This window comes from Leuciscus leuciscus, assembly GCF_965113295.1.
Source record: "Leuciscus leuciscus genome assembly, chromosome: 11".
Lineage (NCBI taxonomy): Eukaryota > Metazoa > Chordata > Actinopteri > Cypriniformes > Leuciscidae > Leuciscus > Leuciscus leuciscus.
Window position 1 is genome coordinate 32,440,489 of NC_138735.1, and position 21,577 is coordinate 32,462,065.

Here is a 21,577-nt window from a genome sequence, read left to right on the forward strand (position 1 = left end):
GATGCCCTTGAGGTAAGCTAAAACCTACCAAAAATGAATTTCAAAGTGAACTATCCCTTTAATTAGGCACTCGTGCAAACCACTAAAATCCTGTAAGCAACATGCCACAAATAATTTCACTTTTTTTTTTAAACTGAAAACCTTGAAAAAACATCTGCTTGACCCAACACTGAGATGCTAACCAGAAATAATCACTGACCCCCTCCCAAGGTCCTAGTAATGAATGGGTTCAACTAGGCTTTATGATGTTAAGACCTTCAAGACCTGTTAATAAGAAAAACAAACAGTCGGGATAACCTTATACATCCTTAAATATTGGTATAAATATATGATAGGACGTTATCTGATTTATACACAAAGTTGTTTGCCACATTTTGATATACACAAGTTGGAAACAGCAGTTTATGCAGGTTAAGAACATTTACTTTTAGCTGCATGACATAAAACCAAAATCGAGATATGGCTTAGTGCAATTATCAAATCACAAATGCTGTGATTTAATTGTTCTCACACACAAGCAGCTGCTTATTCACCAGTGTTTGTATTTGTGTTAGCGTTGTAATTATACAGTTGTAATATTTTAAAAAAAAGAGAATTATTTTTATATTCTTTATTTTTATTTCACAGAGAAATGTTACAATAGATATTTTGTTTTTATTCAGTAATTTTTACTTTTTTTTTAGTAATAATTATTATTATTATTACTTTATAGCCATAATGATATATAAATCACAAAATTTTGCCTACAGGTCTACAAACAAGCACAGCAAACCTTTTTTTTTATTTTGTTATCGTACTTTAAATCACAATTTTTATCAGAAAAATCGCAATTGGATTTTTTCCCTAAATCGTGCCGCCTTATTTAATCTTATTTATTTTTGCTTTACTTTAGTTTTCACTTGTTAATCATTAAATATTTGTATTATGTCTAGCACATTTATATAATTTATTATTAGTAGGTTTGTAAGTCAGGAAACCTTGTGAAAAAAAAAAAAAAAAAAGTTTAAAACAATACTATGCTGTGACCTTCAAAGCCTAGCGTGACAATTGGGTCAAGTGAACACCATAGAAGGGTGCTATGAATGTGATATTTTAGGATCCTGACAACTGACTAAAATAAAAGGAGTGTATATAATTCATAAGAATGCATGTTCTAACATCATTAGATACTGATGATGTTGAAAGGATCACATGTTGATCTTAATCCTTACATTAAAATATCCCAAGGTTCCTAATAAAAGATGCAGCACTTGCAAAACTTCACACCACAACATTTGCAGCACTGAGAACAGCTGCTGAACCCTCTCACACAGCAGAGGCCCACGCATACAGCTGTCCTCAGCAGTGACTGTAAAGGAGCTGAGAAAAATGCAGTATGGTTATCTTTGTACTCAAGGATAGAGGAAAAACAATGGGATGTCATCAAGAAGAGCAAGAGGTTGAGGTCCTGCGGTACAGACCGTGACAATCGAGCAGATCTCCACGACCTTGCCTCCCAGCAAAGACGACCAGCTGTTGACTGTCTATCACCTCAATCTATAGACAGACCTGAATTATTTGTCACATCTTCTTTTATGCCTCCAACTAATATGACTGTCTAAAGCAATGACATATTAAAACGTCTACAATGTGAGCAAAAGTTAAACGTGATATCTCACAAAAAGTGTGCAGCCTACTTTGACAAAAGGGTGGTTTGTCTTGAGCTGACAGAGGTATTTTAGATAAATGGAATTGATTAATGTTTTATATAAGAGAATAAAGTCCCTAAGTAGTAACTGAACAAACTTTAAAATCTGTGTCAATGTATTAAGCTTTAATATTAATTGGATGCATTGCATGTCAGCTCTTTGCAAAGCTTGTCTTTCTGAGAGAGAAAAAAACAATCACCAAAAAACAATGGTGAGGCTGAGCAAGACAATAAGAATTCTTGTAGCATACAATGACAGATTCACGTTTCTCAGAACTCAATGAGGAAGGGATCCAAAATAGCCAACTGTTGTTCTTTGTTGACCTGAGACAACGTTGTAAAAGGAGCTCCAGATTAGGACGGTGTTGAAGAATCTTTTAGGCAACATGGGTGTTCTTTTGTCCTTCCTCCCAGAAGCCTATTGTTACATCACACCATATATGTCAACTGCGTAGGACATCCTGTGCCATCCAATCATTTGAAGGTTTATTTAGCGGGACAAGGGTGGGGCATCCACGACAAACCACCATTTTGGGATCAGTGACTCCCTTTAAAAAGGTAGCATCAACTCTGGAGTGACACAACACACAGGACATCCCAAGGTAAGAACCTCCAAACAAAACGACCAAGGAAGATCTCCTGGACCTCACAAACACTTCTTCCAAACCTGAAACAATAAGATAATTCCATTACTAGTTTAGGTGTAGGGATTTTTTTCTGATCAGTAACAAGCAAAATCACATCAGTGATCTCAAACGCTAATGACTCTTTTGTTTTGTCCTTAGCCTAACACCAGCTCTGCAGTTTTAGGGTACAGAGCTTGGACAAACACAAGGTGAGAAGTTTTGCATCTACCTGAAAAATATGTCTACAGTACTGAAATGCATTTGATTATCATTTCTGTAACTGGGATGCCAATTGCATGTTGTGACACTTGTTGTGAGTGCTACAAATGCAGTTTTTGTCAAAGAAGGACATTATATTTATGAGGCTGTATACTTCTAGATTTCAAAATGGGTGACGCCGTCATGGCAGAGTTTGGGGCAGCTGCTTCGTTCTTACGAAAGTCAGACAAGGAGCGTCTGGAGGCCCAAACTCGCCCCTTCGACATGAAGAAAGAATGCTTTGTGCCCGACCCTGAGGTTGAGTACGTCAAAGCCTCCATCACAAGTAGAGATGGTGACAAAGTCACTGTTGACACTGAATTTGGAAAGGTAAGGGTGCCTTGGTTATCAGTTAGCTTTTCTAAGGCCAGCAACACTTCAGAAAAAGCAGAAAAATATGCAATACAATTTATATAAAAGAAGCAACATGGAAGAAAACATTAATTAATTTTCTTTGTTCAACAGACAGTGACTGTGAAGGACACTGATGTTCACCCTCAGAACCCTCCGAAGTACGATAAAATTGAGGACATGGCGATGTTCACCTTCCTGCACGAGCCCGCTGTGCTGTTTAACCTCAAAGAGCGTTACGCAGCCTGGATGATCTATGTGAGTGATGAACATTGAGTATTAATGTATTTACTGTCAGTAAATACATGTTTAACTGTACTGAACCTATCGTTCTGTCACATTACAGACCTATTCAGGGCTGTTCTGTGTCACTGTCAACCCCTACAAGTGGCTGCCAGTGTACGATGCCTCTGTGGTCAAAGCCTACAGAGGCAAGAAAAGGACTGAAGCTCCTCCTCACATCTTCTCCATCTCTGACAATGCATATCAGTACATGCTGTCAGGTCAGAACTGTATTTCACATCTAATCAACTAAACAAAATAAAAAAATTATATTATTATACATAAAACTTTTTTCTTTGTGAATTTCACCCAACAGACAGAGAGAACCAGTCTGTCTTGATCACGTAAGTCATTTCAGCCAAATTTCTGTAAGATTAAATTGGCTTAACGTGTTTAAATGATGAAAATGTCTATCCTTTAAATCCACAGTGGAGAATCCGGTGCTGGAAAGACTGTGAACACCAAGAGAGTAATCCAGTATTTTGCCAGCATTGCTGCTGTAACTGGGAAAAAGGATGCAGCTTCTGAGAAAAAGGTGAATATAGCCACAAAACTACCCGTACTGAAATATCTGTAACTACCTGTACTAAAATATGAATATAAATTGATTTCATATTTATTTTTGTATTAAAAAATTTCACAAAACAAAATATATTGTAGATAGCCTGCAAATATATTGTAGGTAGTTCAATTGAGGATTTTCTGATGGAATTATTGTTTATAGGGAACCCTGGAGGATCAAATCATCCAAGCCAATCCTGCCCTGGAGGCCTTTGGCAATGCCAAGACCATCAGGAATGACAATTCCTCCCGATTCGTAAGTACCCCCTTTATAATAAAGAATGTATTGTGTACAAATAGTGTATACTGAATTTAATTAACATTAATCAATATCTGATTTTAATCTTCTAACTAAACAGGGTAAATTCATCCGAATTCACTTTGGTGTGAGTGGAAAATTGTCTTCCGCAGATATTGAGACTTGTGAGTATGCTTTATTTTATTCCGACTATGATTGAACAACTATAATACATACATATACATTCAACACAGCAATAATTTTATGAATGTTACATAATCAAGATCTGCTGGAGAAGTCTCGTGTCACTTATCAGCTCAAGGCTGAGAGAGACTACCACATCTTCTATCAAATTCTGTCTCAGAAGAAACCAGAACTGCTGGGTAAGTTTTGATGTGGAATTAGATGTAATTTTAAATGCATACCAAATGTGTCTGTCAGTGTCTACATACCGAATCTAACTGTGATGCCCACTAATTACAGAGATGCTGCTCATCACAAACAACCCCTATGACTACTGTTACATCTCCCAAGGAGAAACACAAGTGGCATCTATTGATGATGCTGAAGAGCTGATTGCCACTGATGTAAGTGACTTATTCCAATATACAAAACAAAATATACAGAAATTAGAACCGCTGAAAAGTACCACAAAATGTATAAGAAAAAGTAGACTCATCTTTTTGCTTTGTCATGCTATTTTTAAACTACAGGAAGCCTTCGATGTCCTGGGCTTCACTCCAGATGAAAAGTCTGGCATCTACAAGCTGACTGGTGCCGTCATGCACTACGGCAACATGAAGTTCAAGCAGAAGCAAAGAGAGGAACAGGCCGAGGCTGATGGGACTGAAGGCAAGTAATATTAATTATTACCACACTGCCACTGGTGACTTTTTGATAAGTGCTTCAAAATTTAAAACAAACTTTTTTTTCTTCACAAGATGCTGACAAAGTTGCATATCTGATGGGCCTGAACTCTGCTGATCTCATCAAGGGTTTGTGCCACCCAAGAGTCAAAGTTGGAAATGAGTGGGTCACCAAGGGACAGAGTGTCCAGCAGGTGAAGAAACTTCATATCATAAAAAAATGTATAGCTTTGCAATCATGTTACAGAATTATGAAATACAATATTATGATTCCCTTTTTTAATGTACGTTCACTTTTTTCAGGTGTACTACTCTATTGGTGCTCTGGCAAAGTCAGTGTACGAGAAGATGTTCCTTTGGATGGTTGTGAGAATCAACCAATCCCTGGACACCAAACAGCCTCGCCAGTACTTCATTGGTGTGCTGGACATTGCTGGATTTGAGATCTTTGATGTAAGCTGAAATTATTATTCATGAACAAATCCAAGAAGTGCAACATGTTTGACCATTGTGATTATACAATATATTCCACCTGCAGTTCAACACCTTTGAGCAGCTGTGCATCAACTTCACTAATGAGAAGTTGCAGCAGTTCTTCAACCACCACATGTTTGTGCTGGAGCAAGAGGAATACAAGAAGGAGGGCATTGAGTGGGAGTTTATTGACTTTGGCATGGACTTGGCAGCATGCATTGAGCTTATTGAGAAGGTAAGTTTATGTGCAAAAATATTATAAACATTATTATGTGTACTTCCTTTTAAATACTGCTGCATTTTTGTGTTGTCTTTGTGTTTTGTGTGTTCTCTGTGTGTTCTCTGTGTTCTCTTTTTCATATTATTTACACAATATTTTGTTCTCTGCAGCCCATGGGTATCATGTCCATCCTTGAAGAGGAGTGCATGTTCCCAAAAGCCAGTGATGCAACATTTAAAGCTAAGCTTTATGACAACCATTTGGGGAAAAATCCTTCTTTCCAGAAGCCTAGGATTGTCAAGGGTAGACCAGAGGCCCATTTTGCCCTCGGTCACTATGCTGGCATTGTTGACTACAATATTTCAAATTGGCTGGTGAAGAACAAGGACCCTCTCAATGAGACTGTGGTCGGACTTTTCCAAAAGTCTACCGTGAAGCTGTTGTCTGTTCTGTTTGCTGGATATTCTGGGGCTGACTCAAGTGTGTACTGATCTTCAGTATAGATTATTCAGTATATATACTGTATTTTGTTTTGGGTGTGAACTATGATGTGTCAGAATGATATAAGCTTCTTTTACATTTCCTATTGGTTTTAGCACAAGACTCCAAGGGAGGTAAAGGTGCTAAAAAGAAGGGTTCTTCTTTCCAAACAGTGTCAGCCCTCCATAGGGTATGGAATATTACAACAAATTATAAAAATAAAAATAAATGTGTTCACTACAAAATTATACAAAATTGCTTACCTTACAAAGTTATGGCTTGTTTTTTGACCATAGGAGAACTTGAACAAGCTGATGACCAACTTGAGGTCAACTCACCCTCACTTTGTGCGCTGCCTCATCCCCAATGAGACTAAGACTCCTGGGGCGATGGAGAATCCTCTGGTCATGCACCAGCTGCGCTGTAACGGTGTGCTGGAGGGCATCAGGATCTGCAGAAAGGGATTCCCCAACAGGATCCTGTATGGGGATTTCAAACAACGGTTAGTATGAAACCAAATGGATTTCATGTCTTACTTCAAGTTATTGCAAGTTGCATCATTTCAACTGTTTGCAAATTTAATCATTTGCAAGAAATAAAAATAAATACATATTAATAACTGTTAATGTGTGTGTTTTTTGGTAGATACCGCATCCTAAATCCTGCTGCTATCCCTGAGGGACAGTTCATTGATAACAAGAAGGGTGCAGAAAAACTTCTGGGCTCTCTGGACATTGATCACACCCAGTACAAGTTAGGACATACAAAGGTATTTTTATATTAACATTATTTTTTTTCCAAGGCCACTGTTCCATTGTCACCCTTTTTGACACAATATTCTTTACTATTCAGGTGTTTTTTAAGGCTGGTCTTCTGGGTACTCTTGAAGAGATGCGAGATGACCGTCTTGCACTTATTATAACTGGAATTCAGTCCAAGGCTCGTGGTTTCCTATCAAGAGTTGAGTTCCAGAAAATTGTGGAAAGAAGGTTAGATTTAAGCTCTTCAGTCTTTAACATATTCTCCAAGTTACATTTAAAATGCAAAACTGAACATTCTTATTTAATATCTACAGAGATGCTTTGTTGGTGATCCAGTGGAATGTACGTGCTTTCATGGGTGTCAAGAATTGGCCCTGGATGAAGCTCTACTTCAAGATCAAGCCTCTGCTGAAAAGTGCAGAGACTGAGAAAGAAATGGCCAACATGAAGGAGGAATTCACCAAGTTGAAGGAGGCTTATGCCAAATCTGAAGCCCGCAGAAAGGAGCTTGAGGAAAAGATGGTTTCTCTTCTCCAAGAGAAGAACGACCTGCAGCTTTCAGTGCAGTCTGTAAGTCCATATGAAATAAAAAATGATTTTCACTTTTTTGACAAGTCAAAAAAAAAAAAAAAAAAAAAAATTATTCATAATTATTATATTTTTTTTTTACTTTGATAGGAGCAAGATAATCTAACAGATGCTGAGGAGAGATGTGAGGGTCTGATCAAGAGCAAGATCCAGCTTGAGGCCAAAGTCAAGGAGCTGACTGAGAGACTGGAGGATGAAGAGGAGATGAATGCAGAGTTGGTTGCAAAGAAACGAAAGCTGGAGGATGAATGCTCTGAACTCAAGAAGGACATTGATGATCTTGAGCTCACTCTGGCCAAAGTGGAGAAAGAGAAACATGCCACTGAAAACAAGGTTGGCTGTAATACCTCTTAATAGCTTTTTCAGCATTATACGTATATGGTGTTTTTGGAGTGTTTATTGATCTAATGGCCTTTTTGCTTAGGTTAAAAACCTCACTGAGGAAATGTCAGCACTGGATGAAATCATCGCTAAACTGACTAAGGAGAAGAAAGCTCTTCAGGAGGCTCATCAGCAAACGCTGGATGACCTCCAGAGTGAGGAAGACAAAGTCAACACACTCACTAAAGCCAAAGCCAAGCTGGAGCAACAAGTGGATGATGTGAGTACAAAAAATTCTCACTAGAAATATATTGGCAAAATGTTACTTTATATATAGACATGTGTGATATGTTTAGCAAAATAATGTAAATTAATTATATTTTATATAACAAGCTTGAGGGATCCTTGGAGCAAGAAAAGAAACTGCGCATGGACCTTGAGAGGGCGAAGAGAAAGCTGGAGGGTGATTTAAAATTGACCCAGGAGAGCATTATGGACTTGGAAAATGATAAACAGCAAATGGAGGAGAAGCTGAAGAAGTAAGAACTTGTCAAACTTTTTATTCTGATAAAACAAAAACAATAAGATTTAATCTGATCAAATTTTGTGATATCACCTTAAAGGAAGGACTTTGAAATTGGCCAGCTCAACAGTAAAATTGAGGATGAACAAGCTCTTGGTGCCCAGCTCCAGAAGAAACTGAAGGAACTGCAGGTATGTTTGAACCAAAGTTAAATCATGTAAAATAATAATGTAAATGTACTATGACTCATATTAGGCTTACTGCAATTGTCGGTGTTACCGGTTTTACACGGTTTCAGCTGCACACCTATGTTTTGATTTTTTAGAGTACAAAAATCATTTAGTTCCGTTAGAAAATAGACACTACAATTAAAAACTGAATCACATCCTTAATTCATATCAAAATCTTCAATTTACTCCATTTCTAGGCTCGTATTGAAGAGCTTGAGGAAGAGCTGGAAGCTGAGAGAGCTGCCCGTGCTAAAGTTGAGAAACAGAGAGCTGATCTGTCCAGAGAACTGGAGGAGATCAGTGAGAGGTTGGAGGAGGCTGGTGGAGCCACTGCTGCCCAGATTGAGATGAACAAGAAACGTGAAGCTGAGTTCCAGAAACTGCGCAGAGACCTTGAAGAGTCCACTCTGCATCATGAGTCCACTGCTGCTACACTGAGGAAGAAACATGCAGACAGTGTGGCTGATCTGGGAGAGCAGATTGACAACCTCCAGAGAGTGAAGCAGAAGCTGGAGAAAGAGAAGAGTGAACTGAAGTTAGAGCTTGATGATGTGGTCTCCAACATGGAACAAGTTGTCAAGTCAAAGGTTTGTGGCCAAACAGAAATGTATATCACTAAGGATTATGTCAAACTACAATTTAAAATCAATATAATTTACTTACTCAATATATGTTTACATTAGAGCAACCTGGAGAAAATGTGCAGAACTCTGGAAGACCAGATGAGTGAGTACAGAACCAAGTCTGAGGAAGGTCAGCGCACTATCAATGATTTCACCATGCAAAAAGCCAAGCTGCAAACTGAGAATGGTAAGGTCACAAAATATAGTAATTTTTACTGAATAAGTTTTAGCTTTGAAATGAAGATTTGTCATAACTTCAACAAACATATTTTTCCTGGCATTTCAGGTGAACTCTCCAGACAGCTTGAGGAGAAAGACTCCCTGGTGTCTCAGTTGACCAGAGGCAAGCAGTCCTACACTCAGCAAATTGAAGACCTCAAGAGACAGCTTGAAGAAGAAATCAAGGTTTGTTTTGCGATCCATGTTTTATTAGAAGTTGCATATTTTTTTGTTAAACAGCAGGTCAACAGATATCACGTCCAAGCAACTGACAATTTTTTTCTTTCAGGCTAAGAATGCCCTGGCCCATGCAGTTCAGTCTGCTCGTCATGATGCTGATCTACTGAGGGAGCAATATGAGGAGGAGCAAGAAGCCAAGGCTGAGCTACAGCGTAGTATGTCCAAGGCAAACACTGAAGTGGCTCAGTGGAGAACCAAGTATGAAACTGATGCCATCCAGAGGACTGAGGAGCTGGAGGATGCTAAGTAAGAAGCAGGGAATATACTATTTTGTTTTCAGATGTTTGTTTACAAATTCCTCTTTGTGTTTTATTATTTCTAATCCGTCATTAAAATCTCCTTGCTGACACAATTAGAAAGAAATTGGCTCAGCGTCTGCAAGATGCAGAAGAAGCTGTGGAAGCTGTTAACGCTAAATGCTCCTCTCTGGAGAAGACCAAGCACAGGCTGCAGAATGAGATTGAAGATCTCATGGTGGATGTGGAGAGATCCAATGCTGCTGCTGCTGCTCTGGACAAGAAGCAAAGAAACTTTGACAAGGTAAAACACAGATTTAATATTTGAATATGTATTACTTTTGCCTTTTTTGGTAATTTTATCAGTAATTAATTAAGCACCTTAATAATGCCTAATCAGGTTTTGGCTGAGTGGAAGCAGAAGTATGAGGAGTCTCAGACTGAACTAGAAAGTGCCCAGAAGGAGTCTAGATCTCTGAGCACTGAACTCTTCAAACTGAAGAACTCTTACGAAGAAGTCCTGGATCATCTTGAGACCATGAAGAGAGAGAACAAGAACCTTCAAGGTAACTAGATTTTGGTTACCTGCAGAGTTAACAGATGTTATTTTCAGCATATTTTTCCTTGACAATTATTTTTCTATTTAAAAGAGGAAATTTCTGACCTCACTGAGCAACTTGGAGAGTCAGGAAAAAGCATCCATGAGTTGGAGAAAATTAGGAAGCAGCTGGAGCAGGAAAAAGCAGAAATCCAGACAGCCTTGGAAGAAGCTGAGGTAACCCTAAATAAGCATTAAGCAAATAAGAATATTTGTTGTTCACATAAGGCTGATTTTTGACAAAAGACTTACAAAATGTATTTTACATTAATAGGGTTCCCTTGAACATGAGGAAGGAAAGATTTTGAGATCTCAACTGGAGTTCAATCAAGTAAAGGCTGATATTGAACGTAAGCTGACAGAGAAAGATGAAGAGATGGAGCAGGCCAAGAGGAACCAGCAGAGAGTGGTGGATACCCTGCAAAGCTCACTGGAATCAGAGACTCGCAGCAGGAATGAAGCTCTCAGACTGAAGAAGAAGATGGAGGGAGACCTCAATGAGATGGAGATTCAGCTCAGCCAGGCTAACAGACAGGCATCAGAAGCCCAGAAGCAACTCAAGGGTCTTCATGGACATCTCAAAGTATGACGAATCTTCAAATCAAGATTTTATGATGCTTAGGTGAAATCCAACATTGTTCTTCAGTCTTTTCATGTGTAAAACTTGTACTTTACAGGATGCCCAACTGCAGCTAGATGACGCTCTCCGTGGTAATGATGATTTTAAAGAGAACATCGCCATTGTGGAGAGACGCAACAATCTGCTGCAGGCTGAACTGGATGAGCTGAGATCCATGGTGGAACAAACTGAGAGAGGAAGGAAACTGGCTGAGCAGGAACTGCTGGATGTCAGTGAGAGAGTTCAGCTCCTGCATTCTCAGGTAATACGTTTAAAATATTTACTCATGTGTTCAGTTTACTCAATTACCATTACTTTCATCAGTGAACTTTGATCTTAAATGGTATAAACTATTTTGATACAGAACACCAGCCTGCTGAATCAGAAGAAGAAGCTGGAGGGAGATAATACTCAGCTTCAGACTGAGGTTGAGGAGGCAGTGCAGGAGTGCAGGAATGCTGAGGAAAAAGCCAAGAAGGCAATCACTGATGCTGCCATGATGGCAGAGGAGCTGAAGAAGGAGCAGGACACCAGTGCTCATCTGGAGCGCATGAAGAAGAATATGGAGCAGACCATCAAGGACCTGCAGCACCGTCTGGATGAGGCTGAGCAGATCGCCATGAAGGGTGGCAAGAAGCAGGTCCAGAAACTGGAGGCCAGGGTAAGTTTCTGAAACTCAGTTCTTAATGCATTTTCTATTCATACATTTTGTAAAGACGATTATTCATGAATATTTGTGTTCAGAGTCTGTAATTTAGGAGTCAATTTATAATCATTTTCTGTTTCGGTAGGTGAGAGATCTGGAAAATGAGGTGGAGCTTGAACAGAGAAAGGCGAGCGAGTCTGTGAAAGGAGTCCGTAAATATGAAAGACGCATCAAGGAGCTCACCTACCAGGTCACATTCTTTAACATAAACATAATTGCATTTTTATTCATGCCATAATTCATACAAGATAACAGTGAAGTCACTTTTTATCCTGTTTGCAGACTGAAGAGGACCGTAAGAATCTGGCTCGCCTGCAGGATCTGGTGGACAAACTCCAGCTGAAGGTCAAATCCTACAAAAGAACTGCAGAGGAAGCTGTAAGTAAACTATGTCACTCAGATATTGGAAGTATTGCTGTCTCTGTGTTATCTCTGACAGTATGTTTTGTCATTGTGTTTTTAGGAGGAACAGGCTAATGTTAATCTGGGCAAGTTCCGTAAGATACAGCATGAGCTGGATGAGGCAGAGGAGAGGGCTGATATTGCTGAATCTCAGGTCAACAAACTTAGAGCCAAAGGTCGTGATTCAGGTTCCAAGGTAAAATATTTGTATCCAATAAAATATTGGAATTTAGTACAACATAGATTGCAATGACGCTTACATTCTCTTTTTGCTCTTTTATTACAGAAAGGACACGATGAAGAGTAATCCTCCACGATAATTCTGTGTGCTGTGAAGCCATGTTCATGTACTGGTTCTGATGTAGCATTAAAAACTGCAATTATGAATTCTTGTGTCTGTGGCTTTCCTTCTCATTTCTGTTCCATCATTTAGTCTCATCATGTAAATGCAGTGCAAAAGGGGCATTAAAGGTGTGGTGAAAAAAAAGTTATAAATACTGAGGTACTGAGAGTAAGCTCTACACAGTTTTGGGTTTCATATATTTGATGAACAAAGCAAGCTAATTTCACCATGGAAACACTGATTTATGGTTCACAAAATTAAAATAAGAATCTTTCTATTTTTTGTGCTCTCTTCACAAGTTAATCAGAGACAAAAGTGTCCTAAAATAAAAAATAGCAATGGTTTATGATCTATGCACCATGTGTCCGTAGTAATCATTTATATTTGTGTTATACTTTTAAGTTAGTAAGTGGTGTTAAAAATTACGCAAAATGAGCCGGTGTGTTAAATGTTGTGTGTTGCAGAGAGTTTATCATGGGCCGTTCTGTGCCAGAAAGTCCAGGGCCAGTCCGCCCGACGTAGGCTATCTGCTTTATCTAAAACTTCAAAAACAGAGAATTATTTGTGATTTTGTGGAAAACTCTATTATTAGTAATTTCTGCCTATGTATAGGCTAGTCTACCTAAGTATTCCACACGGTAAAAAGTGGCAAGTGTTCCTTTAAGGACCTATATTGTTAGCTGAACCCTTAAAATCAGCTAACCTAATGTAGTCATTTTAATTCAAACATGATAATTATATTTTTGACTTGAGTCAAACCAGTTAATTTACATGTTACCACATTAAGCACATTTTTGTTTAAAAAAAATTCGTGTAACATTTTTTCAAGCAAAATAAAATCTAATCTACTGATTTTCAGTGAAAAACATGATTTAATTTCACCGAATCAACCTGACTTTACACCGACAGATCAAGAACGTACTCGGTTACTAACGTAACCTCGGTTCTCTCTAGAAGAGGGAACGAGTACTGCGTAAGATATCTTACGCTAGGGGAAAATCCTTTTCCGCGAGATATTGAAGCCAAAAATTATCCTTAATTTTGTAATAATGCAAAACGCGTTGCAGCAGCAATGCAGACATAGGCGAGACAGCTCGCGCGCCTATTGGCTGCTCTGCGGCAACTGCAGCAGCCTATCGAGCGAGGCCTGGCGTGACGTCAGACCCAATCAGGGCACTTCGCGCCCGCTGCGTCACGTCCCGCCGAAATGGGCGTGGTCTAGGCCTATAAATATCGCTCGCAGGCAGCTATTATCTGGTTTTTCATCATCGAAGCAACCAGAGCGTGTGCATGCACGGCAAGATACGCAGTACTCGTTCCCTCTTCTAGAGAGAACCGAGGTTACGTTAGTAACCGAGTACGTTCTCTTACGAGAGGTCTCTCGTACTGCGTAAGATATCTTACGCTAGGGGACCCAATGTAAAACGCCGTGCATGCTGAGATCTGACACCAAAGACCCAAGGGCGAAAGCCCGGGGTACATATAGTGCACAATCACTCAGTGAAACTCACAGAGAGTCCGGGAAGAAGGAGGGGTGCAGCCTCACTTTTCCACATAAAGTAGCGTCGATGGGACGCGAATTTCATCATACAGACAGGGCGGGGTACGGCCTGAACTGATGGGGAAAAATGTGGGTCTTACACAGTTTGCCCAGCTTTAAACTGTCGAACATTGAGCTGTGCTCAGCAAACGCAGCATTCTGAGCTGAACGCATCAGGTCAGATAATACTGGTAGTTTAGACCGACAGCAGCCTGGCCTGCAGGGCGGGAACCTCTAGGTTATAAAACCTTATAAATGTAGACGGGGAGGCCCAGCCTGCCGCCATACAAATATCTTGCAAGGCAATCCCACTTGACCAGGCCCACGAAGAGGCCATGCCTCTCGTGGAATGCGCTCTGACACCCAAAGGGCACTGCATGCCCTTGGAGGCGTATGCCAGCGCTATAGCATCAACTATCCATCTGGATAGGCTCTGTTTCGACGCGGCTAGTCCCTTAGAACGTCCGCTAAACGAAACAAAGAGCTGTTCCGTCTGTCTGAAAACAGACGAGCGAGACACATAAGCTCGTAATGCCCTGACTGGGCAAAGGAGGCTCGCGTCTCTTTCCTCATCAGGGACCGGTAGGGCTGACAGAGAGATAATCTGCGCCCTAAACGGTGTGTTGAGGGATTTTGGAACATAACCGTGCTTAGGTTTGAGTATAACTTTTGAGTCATTGGGCCCAAACTCCATGCACGCCGCGCTCACAGAGAGCGCGTGCAGATCCCCTATGCGCTTCACTGAAGCGAGAGCCAGCAAAAACACCGTTTTGAAAGACAGGTGTTTCAAATCGATTGACTGTAAAGGCTCAAATGGCGCACCTTTCATGGCTTCCAGAACCGTAGAAAGGTCCCATACGGGGACTGAGGGAGGTCTGGGAGGATTCAGTCTCTTAGCTCCTCTAAGGAAGCGGATGACTAAATCGTTCCTTCCTATTGACTGACCAAGCGTTGTTTCTGAGAACGCTGCTATAGCCGCCACATAAACTTTGAGCGTGGAGGGGGCCCTGCCCCCATCCAACAGCTCTTGTAGGAAGGAAAGCACCTCCGTCACATCACAGTTTGTGGGTGACACACCACGGGCTGTGCACCAGCCCGAAAACACTGACCATTTCGAAGAATAGAGTCGTCTTGTAGACGGAGCTCTAGCCTGCGTGATCGTGTTTAATACTCCTTTAGGGAGTCCAACATGTACCCGTTGATGGCCCAGACATGAAGGGACCATAGTTCCGGGTGAGGATGCCAGATCGAGCCGCGGGCCTGTGAGAGGAGATCTCTCCTCACTGGTACTGGCCACGGGGCAGTACTTGCTAACTGCATCACGGCTGGGAACCAAGGTTGGTTTTTCCAGAACGGTGCTACCAGCAGTACTGAGCATCCTTCTTCCCTGATCCGTTCTATCACCTGAGGCAGGAGAAAGACGGGGGGAAAAACATAGAGCGGGCGGCGGGGCCACACATGGGCCAGCGCGCTCCTGCTCTTGGAGAAAAAATTCTTGACAGTGAGCGTTTTCTTGAGACGCAAACAGGTCCACTTCCGCTCTGCCGAATTTCTTCCACAGCAGTTGGACTGTCTGTGGGTGTAGAGACCATTCGCCTGCCGGAACATTGTTCCTGGACAGTCTGTCTGGTCCTATATTCATGATCCCTGGCACGTGCGCTGCTCTGAGCGAGCGCAGGTTGCACTGAGCCCATACCAGGAGGCGTTCTGCCAGCCTGTACAGTTTCTCGGATCTGATGCCGCCCTGGCGATTTATGTAGGACACCACAGACATGTTGTCCGAACGGACCAAGACGTGGTGACCTTTTATTTGGGGACAAAAACGCGTCAGCGCGTTGTCTACTGCCAGCATTTCGAGGCAGTTTATGTGCAGGAGCTTCTCCCGTTCTGACCACTGGCCGAAGAACGGTCTGCCCTCGAGCAGCGCTCCCCATCCCGAGGTGGACGCGTCCGTGGACACCACTTTCACCCTCGAGGAAGTCCCCAGGCTTACACCTGATTGGTACCAGTCGTTCGCTTTCCAGGGTTTCAGAGCTGTAACGCATTTCTGATTGACCCTGAGGCGAAGCAAACCGGGTGCCCACGCTTCGCGTGGGACTCGCGCTTTCAGCCAAAACTGCAGCGGGCGTATGCGGAGCAGACCCAGCTGGAGCACTGACGATGCTGAGGCCATGAGACCTAGCATCTTCTGAAATCTCTTGAGCGGGACAGACGCGCCGCAGCGAAAAGAGTTCGCTGTGCGTCGAATGTCTACCGCGCGCTGTTGTGATAGTCGCGCTATCATGGATAGTGAGTCCAGTTCTGTGCCCAGGAAAGATATTTTCTGACTGGGTGACAGGGAGCTCTTCGCCCAATTGACACTCAGACCCAAATCCTCGAGGTGATCGAGTAAAATGGTCGTGTGTTCTATGAGCACTGCGCGAGATTGCGCTAGAATCAGCCAATCGTCCAAATAGTTCAGCACTCGCATGCCTCTCATTCTGAGGGGTGCGAGCGCCGCATCCATGCACTTCGTAAATGTACGGGGTGCTAGGGACAAACCGAACGGCAGGACTGTGTACTGATATGCCTGGCCCTCGAAGGCGAATCTCAAATATCGCCTGTGACGTGACGCTATCTGTATTTGAAAATACGCGTCTTTCAGATCTATTGACACAAACCAATCTCCTTGGCGAATCTGCACAAGGATTTGCCTGGTCGTGAGCATCCTGAACTGTCGCTTCACAAGCACTTTGTTCAGTTGCCTTAGATCTAGTATGGGTCTGGGACCCCCGTCTTTTTTCGGTACCAGGAAGTATCTGCTGTATAGCCCTCCCTCGCTCTGATCTTGAGAGAGAGGTTCTATGGCCCCTTTGCTCAATAGTTTCGTCACTTCGGCTCGAAGTAGATGTGCTACTTCTGTTTTTACCGTGGTCTCGACGCGCGCCACATAGCGGCGAGGGCGTCGGCGAAACTGCAGCGAATAGCCTCTTTCTATAATGTTCAGCACCCACTTCGAAACCCCGGGTAGCTTTGCCCATGCGTCTGCATGGATAGCTAGGGGTCGAATACGAAGCGCGCTCCGCTCGCTCAGCGATGGAGAAGCTTCGGTGTGCTGTAACACAAGCGTGTCGCTCGTGACATTTGAGGCATGGGGCGCGCTGATGACAGCGGGCAGATTGTCCGCGCTCGACTCCTCTGCGGTGGTTAACCGCAAGGGGGAGGGCTGGGCGGTTCCCGTGGGAACTGTCATGTCTATGTGTGGATGTGGGCGCGGGACAGCGGGCACATTTATCACACCGAAAGCATCGTCCGCTTGCGTGAAGCGAGTGCACGTTGGTTTCGTTTTTACAGAAACCGTGAGACATGCATAACGTGGTGTTAGTGGGCACATTCACCATGTTTGAAGCGCAATCGGTCTGAGCCGATTCATGTGCGCGAGCCCTGTGTGACGGGCTGTGCTTGTGTGTAGAGATGGGCACTGGGCAGTGGGCATTCTTCTTACACATAAAGCACCATCGGCCGTGGCCGGGACACCAGAAAAAATTCACACTTATGGGATTTATCTGGGTAACCGTAAAAACGGCGTTTGTGTGCAGGCAAGCGGGTGACAGAACCGACTTGTTTACTGCAGGATACACTGGAACAGTCACATTTACTGGAACTGAACAAGCGAGAAGTTGCCATAGAAACAGAGCGTCAACATGCTGGCGTTTATTGCAGGCCTGCGTGCATTACAACAGGCTTGTTCACTGCAATATTGACAGTGTTTGGGTGCAGGCGAGCGGGTTGTACAACGCGCTCGTTGGCTGCAAAATACACATCTGCAGTCGCCTTTTCAGGGAACTGACAGAGCGAGCATTGACGGCATAATTTTATCTGCCGGTAGACCCGGGGATCGAACGCGGGTCTCTCGCGTGCAAAAACCTGAGAGTCTGCCACTGGGCCACAGGGGGAGACACATTGTAACTCAGTTAGCGCGAGTATTATAAGAGAGCGTCAACGTGCTGGCGTTTGTTTGCAGGCATGCGTGTATTACAACAGGCTTGCTCACTGCAATACAGACATTTCCAGTCGCCCGAACTTCAGAGGGGAATGAGAAATGTACGAGAAAGAGGAGGTCGGTCCGTCCGCGGGGGGACCAGAAAACGCTCTTTTCTCCTTTCGCCAGTGACGCACGGAAACCATAGAAACGGTGTTTGGGTGCAGGCGAGCGGGTTGTGCAACGCGCTCGTTGGCTGCAAAATGCACGTCTGCAGTCGCTTTTCAGGGAACTGACAGAGCGAAGCATTGGCGGCATAATTTTAACTGCCGCTAGACCGGGATTCGAACTCCGGTCTCTCGTGAGAAAAACCAATGATTCCGCCACTGAGCCACAGGGGGGAACGCAAAGGTTTTCGGATGCACGAGCATATAAGAGCGTCACATGCTTTCTTCGGCGTATGCTTGCAGGCGCGCTTGTATTAAAACAGGCTCGCCTGCTGCAATATTGATATTTCCAGTCGCATGATCAGGGAACTGGGAATATGTATGAGAAATTGAAGGTCAGTCCATCCTCGGAGGGACTAAAAAACACATCTTTCTCCTTTCGCCGGTGAGTGACGCATGAATGGGGCGCAGAAGGCAGGGTAGCTTTCTTATAACGTAAAGAAAAACTAACCCCGACCGTCCGCTTCCAGCCTCCCTTGTGAGCGGCGCAGTTTGCGCGGCTTGAACAGAGGGAGAGAGAAAGCTAGCCCCGTGACCGCCCGCTCCTGACATCCTCTGTGAGCGGCGCGGTGTGCGCGGCTCGAACAGAGGGAGAACAGGTATCGTCCCCCAAGCAGGCAAGGCAAGCGGGCGAACCGGCAAGCTTTGCGGGTTGGGGGGGGGGGGGGGGGGGGCGGAGGAGCAGTCTCGGAGAAGGATGCCAGGTGAGTCCTCAGAGTCACCATAGGCAGTACCTAACTCGCAGTGAGGGCAGTCGCCGTCAGCGAGTGCGAGAGCTGCGTGATCAGGAAAAGGGGCGTCTTGAAAAAGACGCCCAGCTCTTTTAGTGCAATGGGAGTGTGTGTCGCGGCGGCGAGCACACACACATACATAAACACAGTAGCAGAGAAAGGATATAATGCCGGAAAGCGCAGCAGGAAGGCAAGGAAGGCGGCGCGGCCAGCGACTTCAGTGACTCGTCCCGCTGAAGGTGCTCTCTTTCAGACGGCGCGGCTTCTAATCCAGCTCCAGCGATGCGTGTGCTTCGCTTGAAGGATGAAAAATCAGATAATAGCTGCCTGCGAGCGATATTTATAGGCCTAGACCACGCCCATTTCGGCGGGACGTGACGCAGCGGGCGCGAAGTGCCCTGATTGGGTCTGACGTCACGCCAGGCCTCGCTCGATAGGCTGCTGCAGTTGCCGCAGAGCAGCCAATAGGCGCGCGAGCTGTCTCGCCTATGTCTGCATTGCTGCTGCAACGCGTTTTGCATTATTACAAAATTAAGGATAATTTTTGGCTTCAATATCTCGCGGAAAAGGATTTTCCCCTAGCGTAAGATATCTTACGCAGTACGAGAGACCTCTCGTAAGAGAACGTTGGTGATGATAGTCTAAAGGGAGAACATTTCCACTTCTAAAAATGATGGTTAGCACATTTATTTATAAGGTGACTACTTGGACAGCTGTGCTGAATTAATATTCAATGTTTGCCATGTGACAACACTTTAGCAAAACTTACAGTATGAACTGTGTAACTTTACTTGGCAGTAAGCAGTAAGTTAGTGCTCCGTTTCTAACACAGCCTGTAATTCAAATTAAGGACATCAACACTGGCGATCATTGGCACCAGACGAATATAACCAAAACGCGCAATGTTTTACCACTTTGTGACTTCAATTTTGTCCAACATTTATATCGTGTAACGTTAACTTACCTTACCTTAAATCGTGATCTGTGTCCTAAATGAGCTCAGGAGACGTGTTTCCTCATTTACTTTGACATTTGTGGATTTTCCTCAAGTGAAAATAGCCTGTGCTAAATATATTTCTTTCAATAAAAATATTTTATAGACAATATATTCTCAGGTTAAATTTGTATGCTTAAACACAGCCAAATCATGGGACAGTTTAGGCCTAAGTAAAATTGCTAGCAACATTATACAACGTAGGCTAATTAAGCACTTTATTAATCGCTTAGCTGCTATTTAGTTATAAGCAATGAAACATGGTGTAATACATACCGTGGCCACGTATGACAAATTTGTCTGCAAGCGTCATCTGAATAAAAACGAGCTGTTAAAATGTAAAACTATACAAAGATGAACATCGATATTAGGTTGAATTTAAATATCAACACAATTTATGTACTTTAAGAATTATAAAAGTATTATATCGTCAAAAATCATTTTTAAAGAACCTGAGGGGAAAATTCCATGACGGTTCGGTTGCAAATTCCCGCTCTCGGATGACGCAGCTGCCTGACGTCACGTGATGGACAATTATTGAATTATTTTTATTATTATTTTATTATTACATAAATTAATTATCGTAAATACGAGTTTAGAAGTAAAAAATTGGACATGAATAAATAGGCAATAATAAACATAATGCCCTCCCTGATTCCCATTCTTTCCGACAACAAACCACTTGAAAAACTTCAGAAGTGGGAAGTAGGACATTTCCGATAGCGACGTGAAGTGACGTGAATCAGCATTCATACAAGTACTAAATTAAATTAATAACTTGCGAGCTGAAGCTATTGTCTTCTATTGTGTTTAATTTGTCTCATGATGAAGTCTGCGTCATTGATTCTGTACATTTCTTGTTTATTAGGCTACTGGAAAATTGTTTTGAAACATAAAAGCAGTGTAAGGTGACTTAATTGACACTTAAAATACTGAATGTTTGTTTGTGCAGGATATTAATAACCAGAAACAGAGGTTCTTCAGCCCTCCAGCCGAGACACCACTAGAGGGAGCCCCGCTAGCCTCAGTCTCCTGCGCACCCTCAGCCTAAAACACACAGGGGTCAGTAGGACAGATGTGGGTGAGATGCTGATGATGCAGAGCCAGGAGTGTGTGCTTCAATATATAAATCTAAACCTTGCATGGGGACTCAATATGGCTGACATACAGGACCAGTTCTTCTTCTGCTTAAATTACTTAAATTAGTTCTGTTGCTTTACCAAATTAAGATTGTAATCAGACTGGTTGATTTGTCCTGAATGTTTTGGTCACTATACATTTCTTATACTGTTATTCTAAAATGAAACACTAGACTGGTTCCGTATATCCATGCAGAGAACAAAGCAAAACATTAAAACAGAGTAATCAATAAAATCATGACTAAAGAACCTCATGAATTAAGAAAGTTAATCAAAGTTGTCCTGCTAGAATTGTAGGTATTGTTCATAATTCATGTATAACTTTGATGAAAGGTTTTGATCCACTTCAAATGTTTACTACTGTATATCAATTAATCGGTCGACTATCACGTGGAACTTAACCTTCAATTTCAACATAACTTATAATTATGAGGATGAATTGAATGGCAATGAATAAAAACACATGCAAATTGATCTGCCTATCAATCATTAAAATGCATGTGCATGAGACTTTACACCGAAGACTTTACATC

At 42.5% G+C, this 21,577-nt stretch overlaps 2 protein-coding genes across 3 annotated transcripts in view; one reads left to right on the forward strand and one right to left on the reverse strand.

The window, feature by feature from the left end:
- LOC309508890 (myosin-7-like) overlaps positions 1 to 12,481 on the forward strand; it is a 44,052-nt gene extending 31,571 nt beyond the window's left edge. The window contains exons 5-39 of one of the 2 annotated variants that reach the window (XM_082183414.1): positions 3,269 to 3,425; positions 3,521 to 3,548; positions 3,634 to 3,739; positions 3,929 to 4,021; positions 4,125 to 4,188; positions 4,288 to 4,386; positions 4,487 to 4,590; positions 4,717 to 4,855; positions 4,945 to 5,063; positions 5,173 to 5,322; positions 5,408 to 5,578; positions 5,734 to 6,043; positions 6,160 to 6,233; positions 6,340 to 6,545; positions 6,689 to 6,812; positions 6,896 to 7,032; positions 7,119 to 7,374; positions 7,483 to 7,725; positions 7,817 to 7,993; positions 8,107 to 8,252; positions 8,337 to 8,427; positions 8,664 to 9,053; positions 9,150 to 9,276; positions 9,376 to 9,494; positions 9,598 to 9,794; positions 9,905 to 10,088; positions 10,185 to 10,350; positions 10,435 to 10,559; positions 10,657 to 10,965; positions 11,060 to 11,263; positions 11,366 to 11,662; positions 11,793 to 11,897; positions 11,990 to 12,085; positions 12,171 to 12,305; positions 12,396 to 12,481. In XM_082183414.1, coding sequence (XP_082039540.1) covers positions 3,269 to 3,425; positions 3,521 to 3,548; positions 3,634 to 3,739; positions 3,929 to 4,021; positions 4,125 to 4,188; positions 4,288 to 4,386; positions 4,487 to 4,590; positions 4,717 to 4,855; positions 4,945 to 5,063; positions 5,173 to 5,322; positions 5,408 to 5,578; positions 5,734 to 6,043; positions 6,160 to 6,233; positions 6,340 to 6,545; positions 6,689 to 6,812; positions 6,896 to 7,032; positions 7,119 to 7,374; positions 7,483 to 7,725; positions 7,817 to 7,993; positions 8,107 to 8,252; positions 8,337 to 8,427; positions 8,664 to 9,053; positions 9,150 to 9,276; positions 9,376 to 9,494; positions 9,598 to 9,794; positions 9,905 to 10,088; positions 10,185 to 10,350; positions 10,435 to 10,559; positions 10,657 to 10,965; positions 11,060 to 11,263; positions 11,366 to 11,662; positions 11,793 to 11,897; positions 11,990 to 12,085; positions 12,171 to 12,305; positions 12,396 to 12,416 — 5,469 coding nt within the window. In that variant the 3' untranslated portion in view covers positions 12,417 to 12,481. The remainder of the gene's footprint in view (positions 1 to 3,268; positions 3,426 to 3,520; positions 3,549 to 3,633; positions 3,740 to 3,928; positions 4,022 to 4,124; positions 4,189 to 4,287; positions 4,387 to 4,486; positions 4,591 to 4,716; positions 4,856 to 4,944; positions 5,064 to 5,172; positions 5,323 to 5,407; positions 5,579 to 5,733; positions 6,044 to 6,159; positions 6,234 to 6,339; positions 6,546 to 6,688; positions 6,813 to 6,895; positions 7,033 to 7,118; positions 7,375 to 7,482; positions 7,726 to 7,816; positions 7,994 to 8,106; positions 8,253 to 8,336; positions 8,428 to 8,663; positions 9,054 to 9,149; positions 9,277 to 9,375; positions 9,495 to 9,597; positions 9,795 to 9,904; positions 10,089 to 10,184; positions 10,351 to 10,434; positions 10,560 to 10,656; positions 10,966 to 11,059; positions 11,264 to 11,365; positions 11,663 to 11,792; positions 11,898 to 11,989; positions 12,086 to 12,170; positions 12,306 to 12,395) is intronic. The other variant, XM_082183413.1, reaches the window with a different exon arrangement.
- Positions 12,482 to 20,814: 8,333 nt separating this feature from the next.
- LOC309509797 (uncharacterized protein) overlaps positions 20,815 to 21,577 on the reverse strand; it is an 83,566-nt gene continuing 82,803 nt past the window's right edge. Inside the window, exon 17 of the mRNA XM_082184715.1 lies at positions 20,815 to 20,952. Within this exon, the coding sequence (XP_082040841.1) occupies positions 20,830 to 20,952 (123 nt within the window). The 3' untranslated portion in view covers positions 20,815 to 20,829. The remainder of the gene's footprint in view (positions 20,953 to 21,577) is intronic.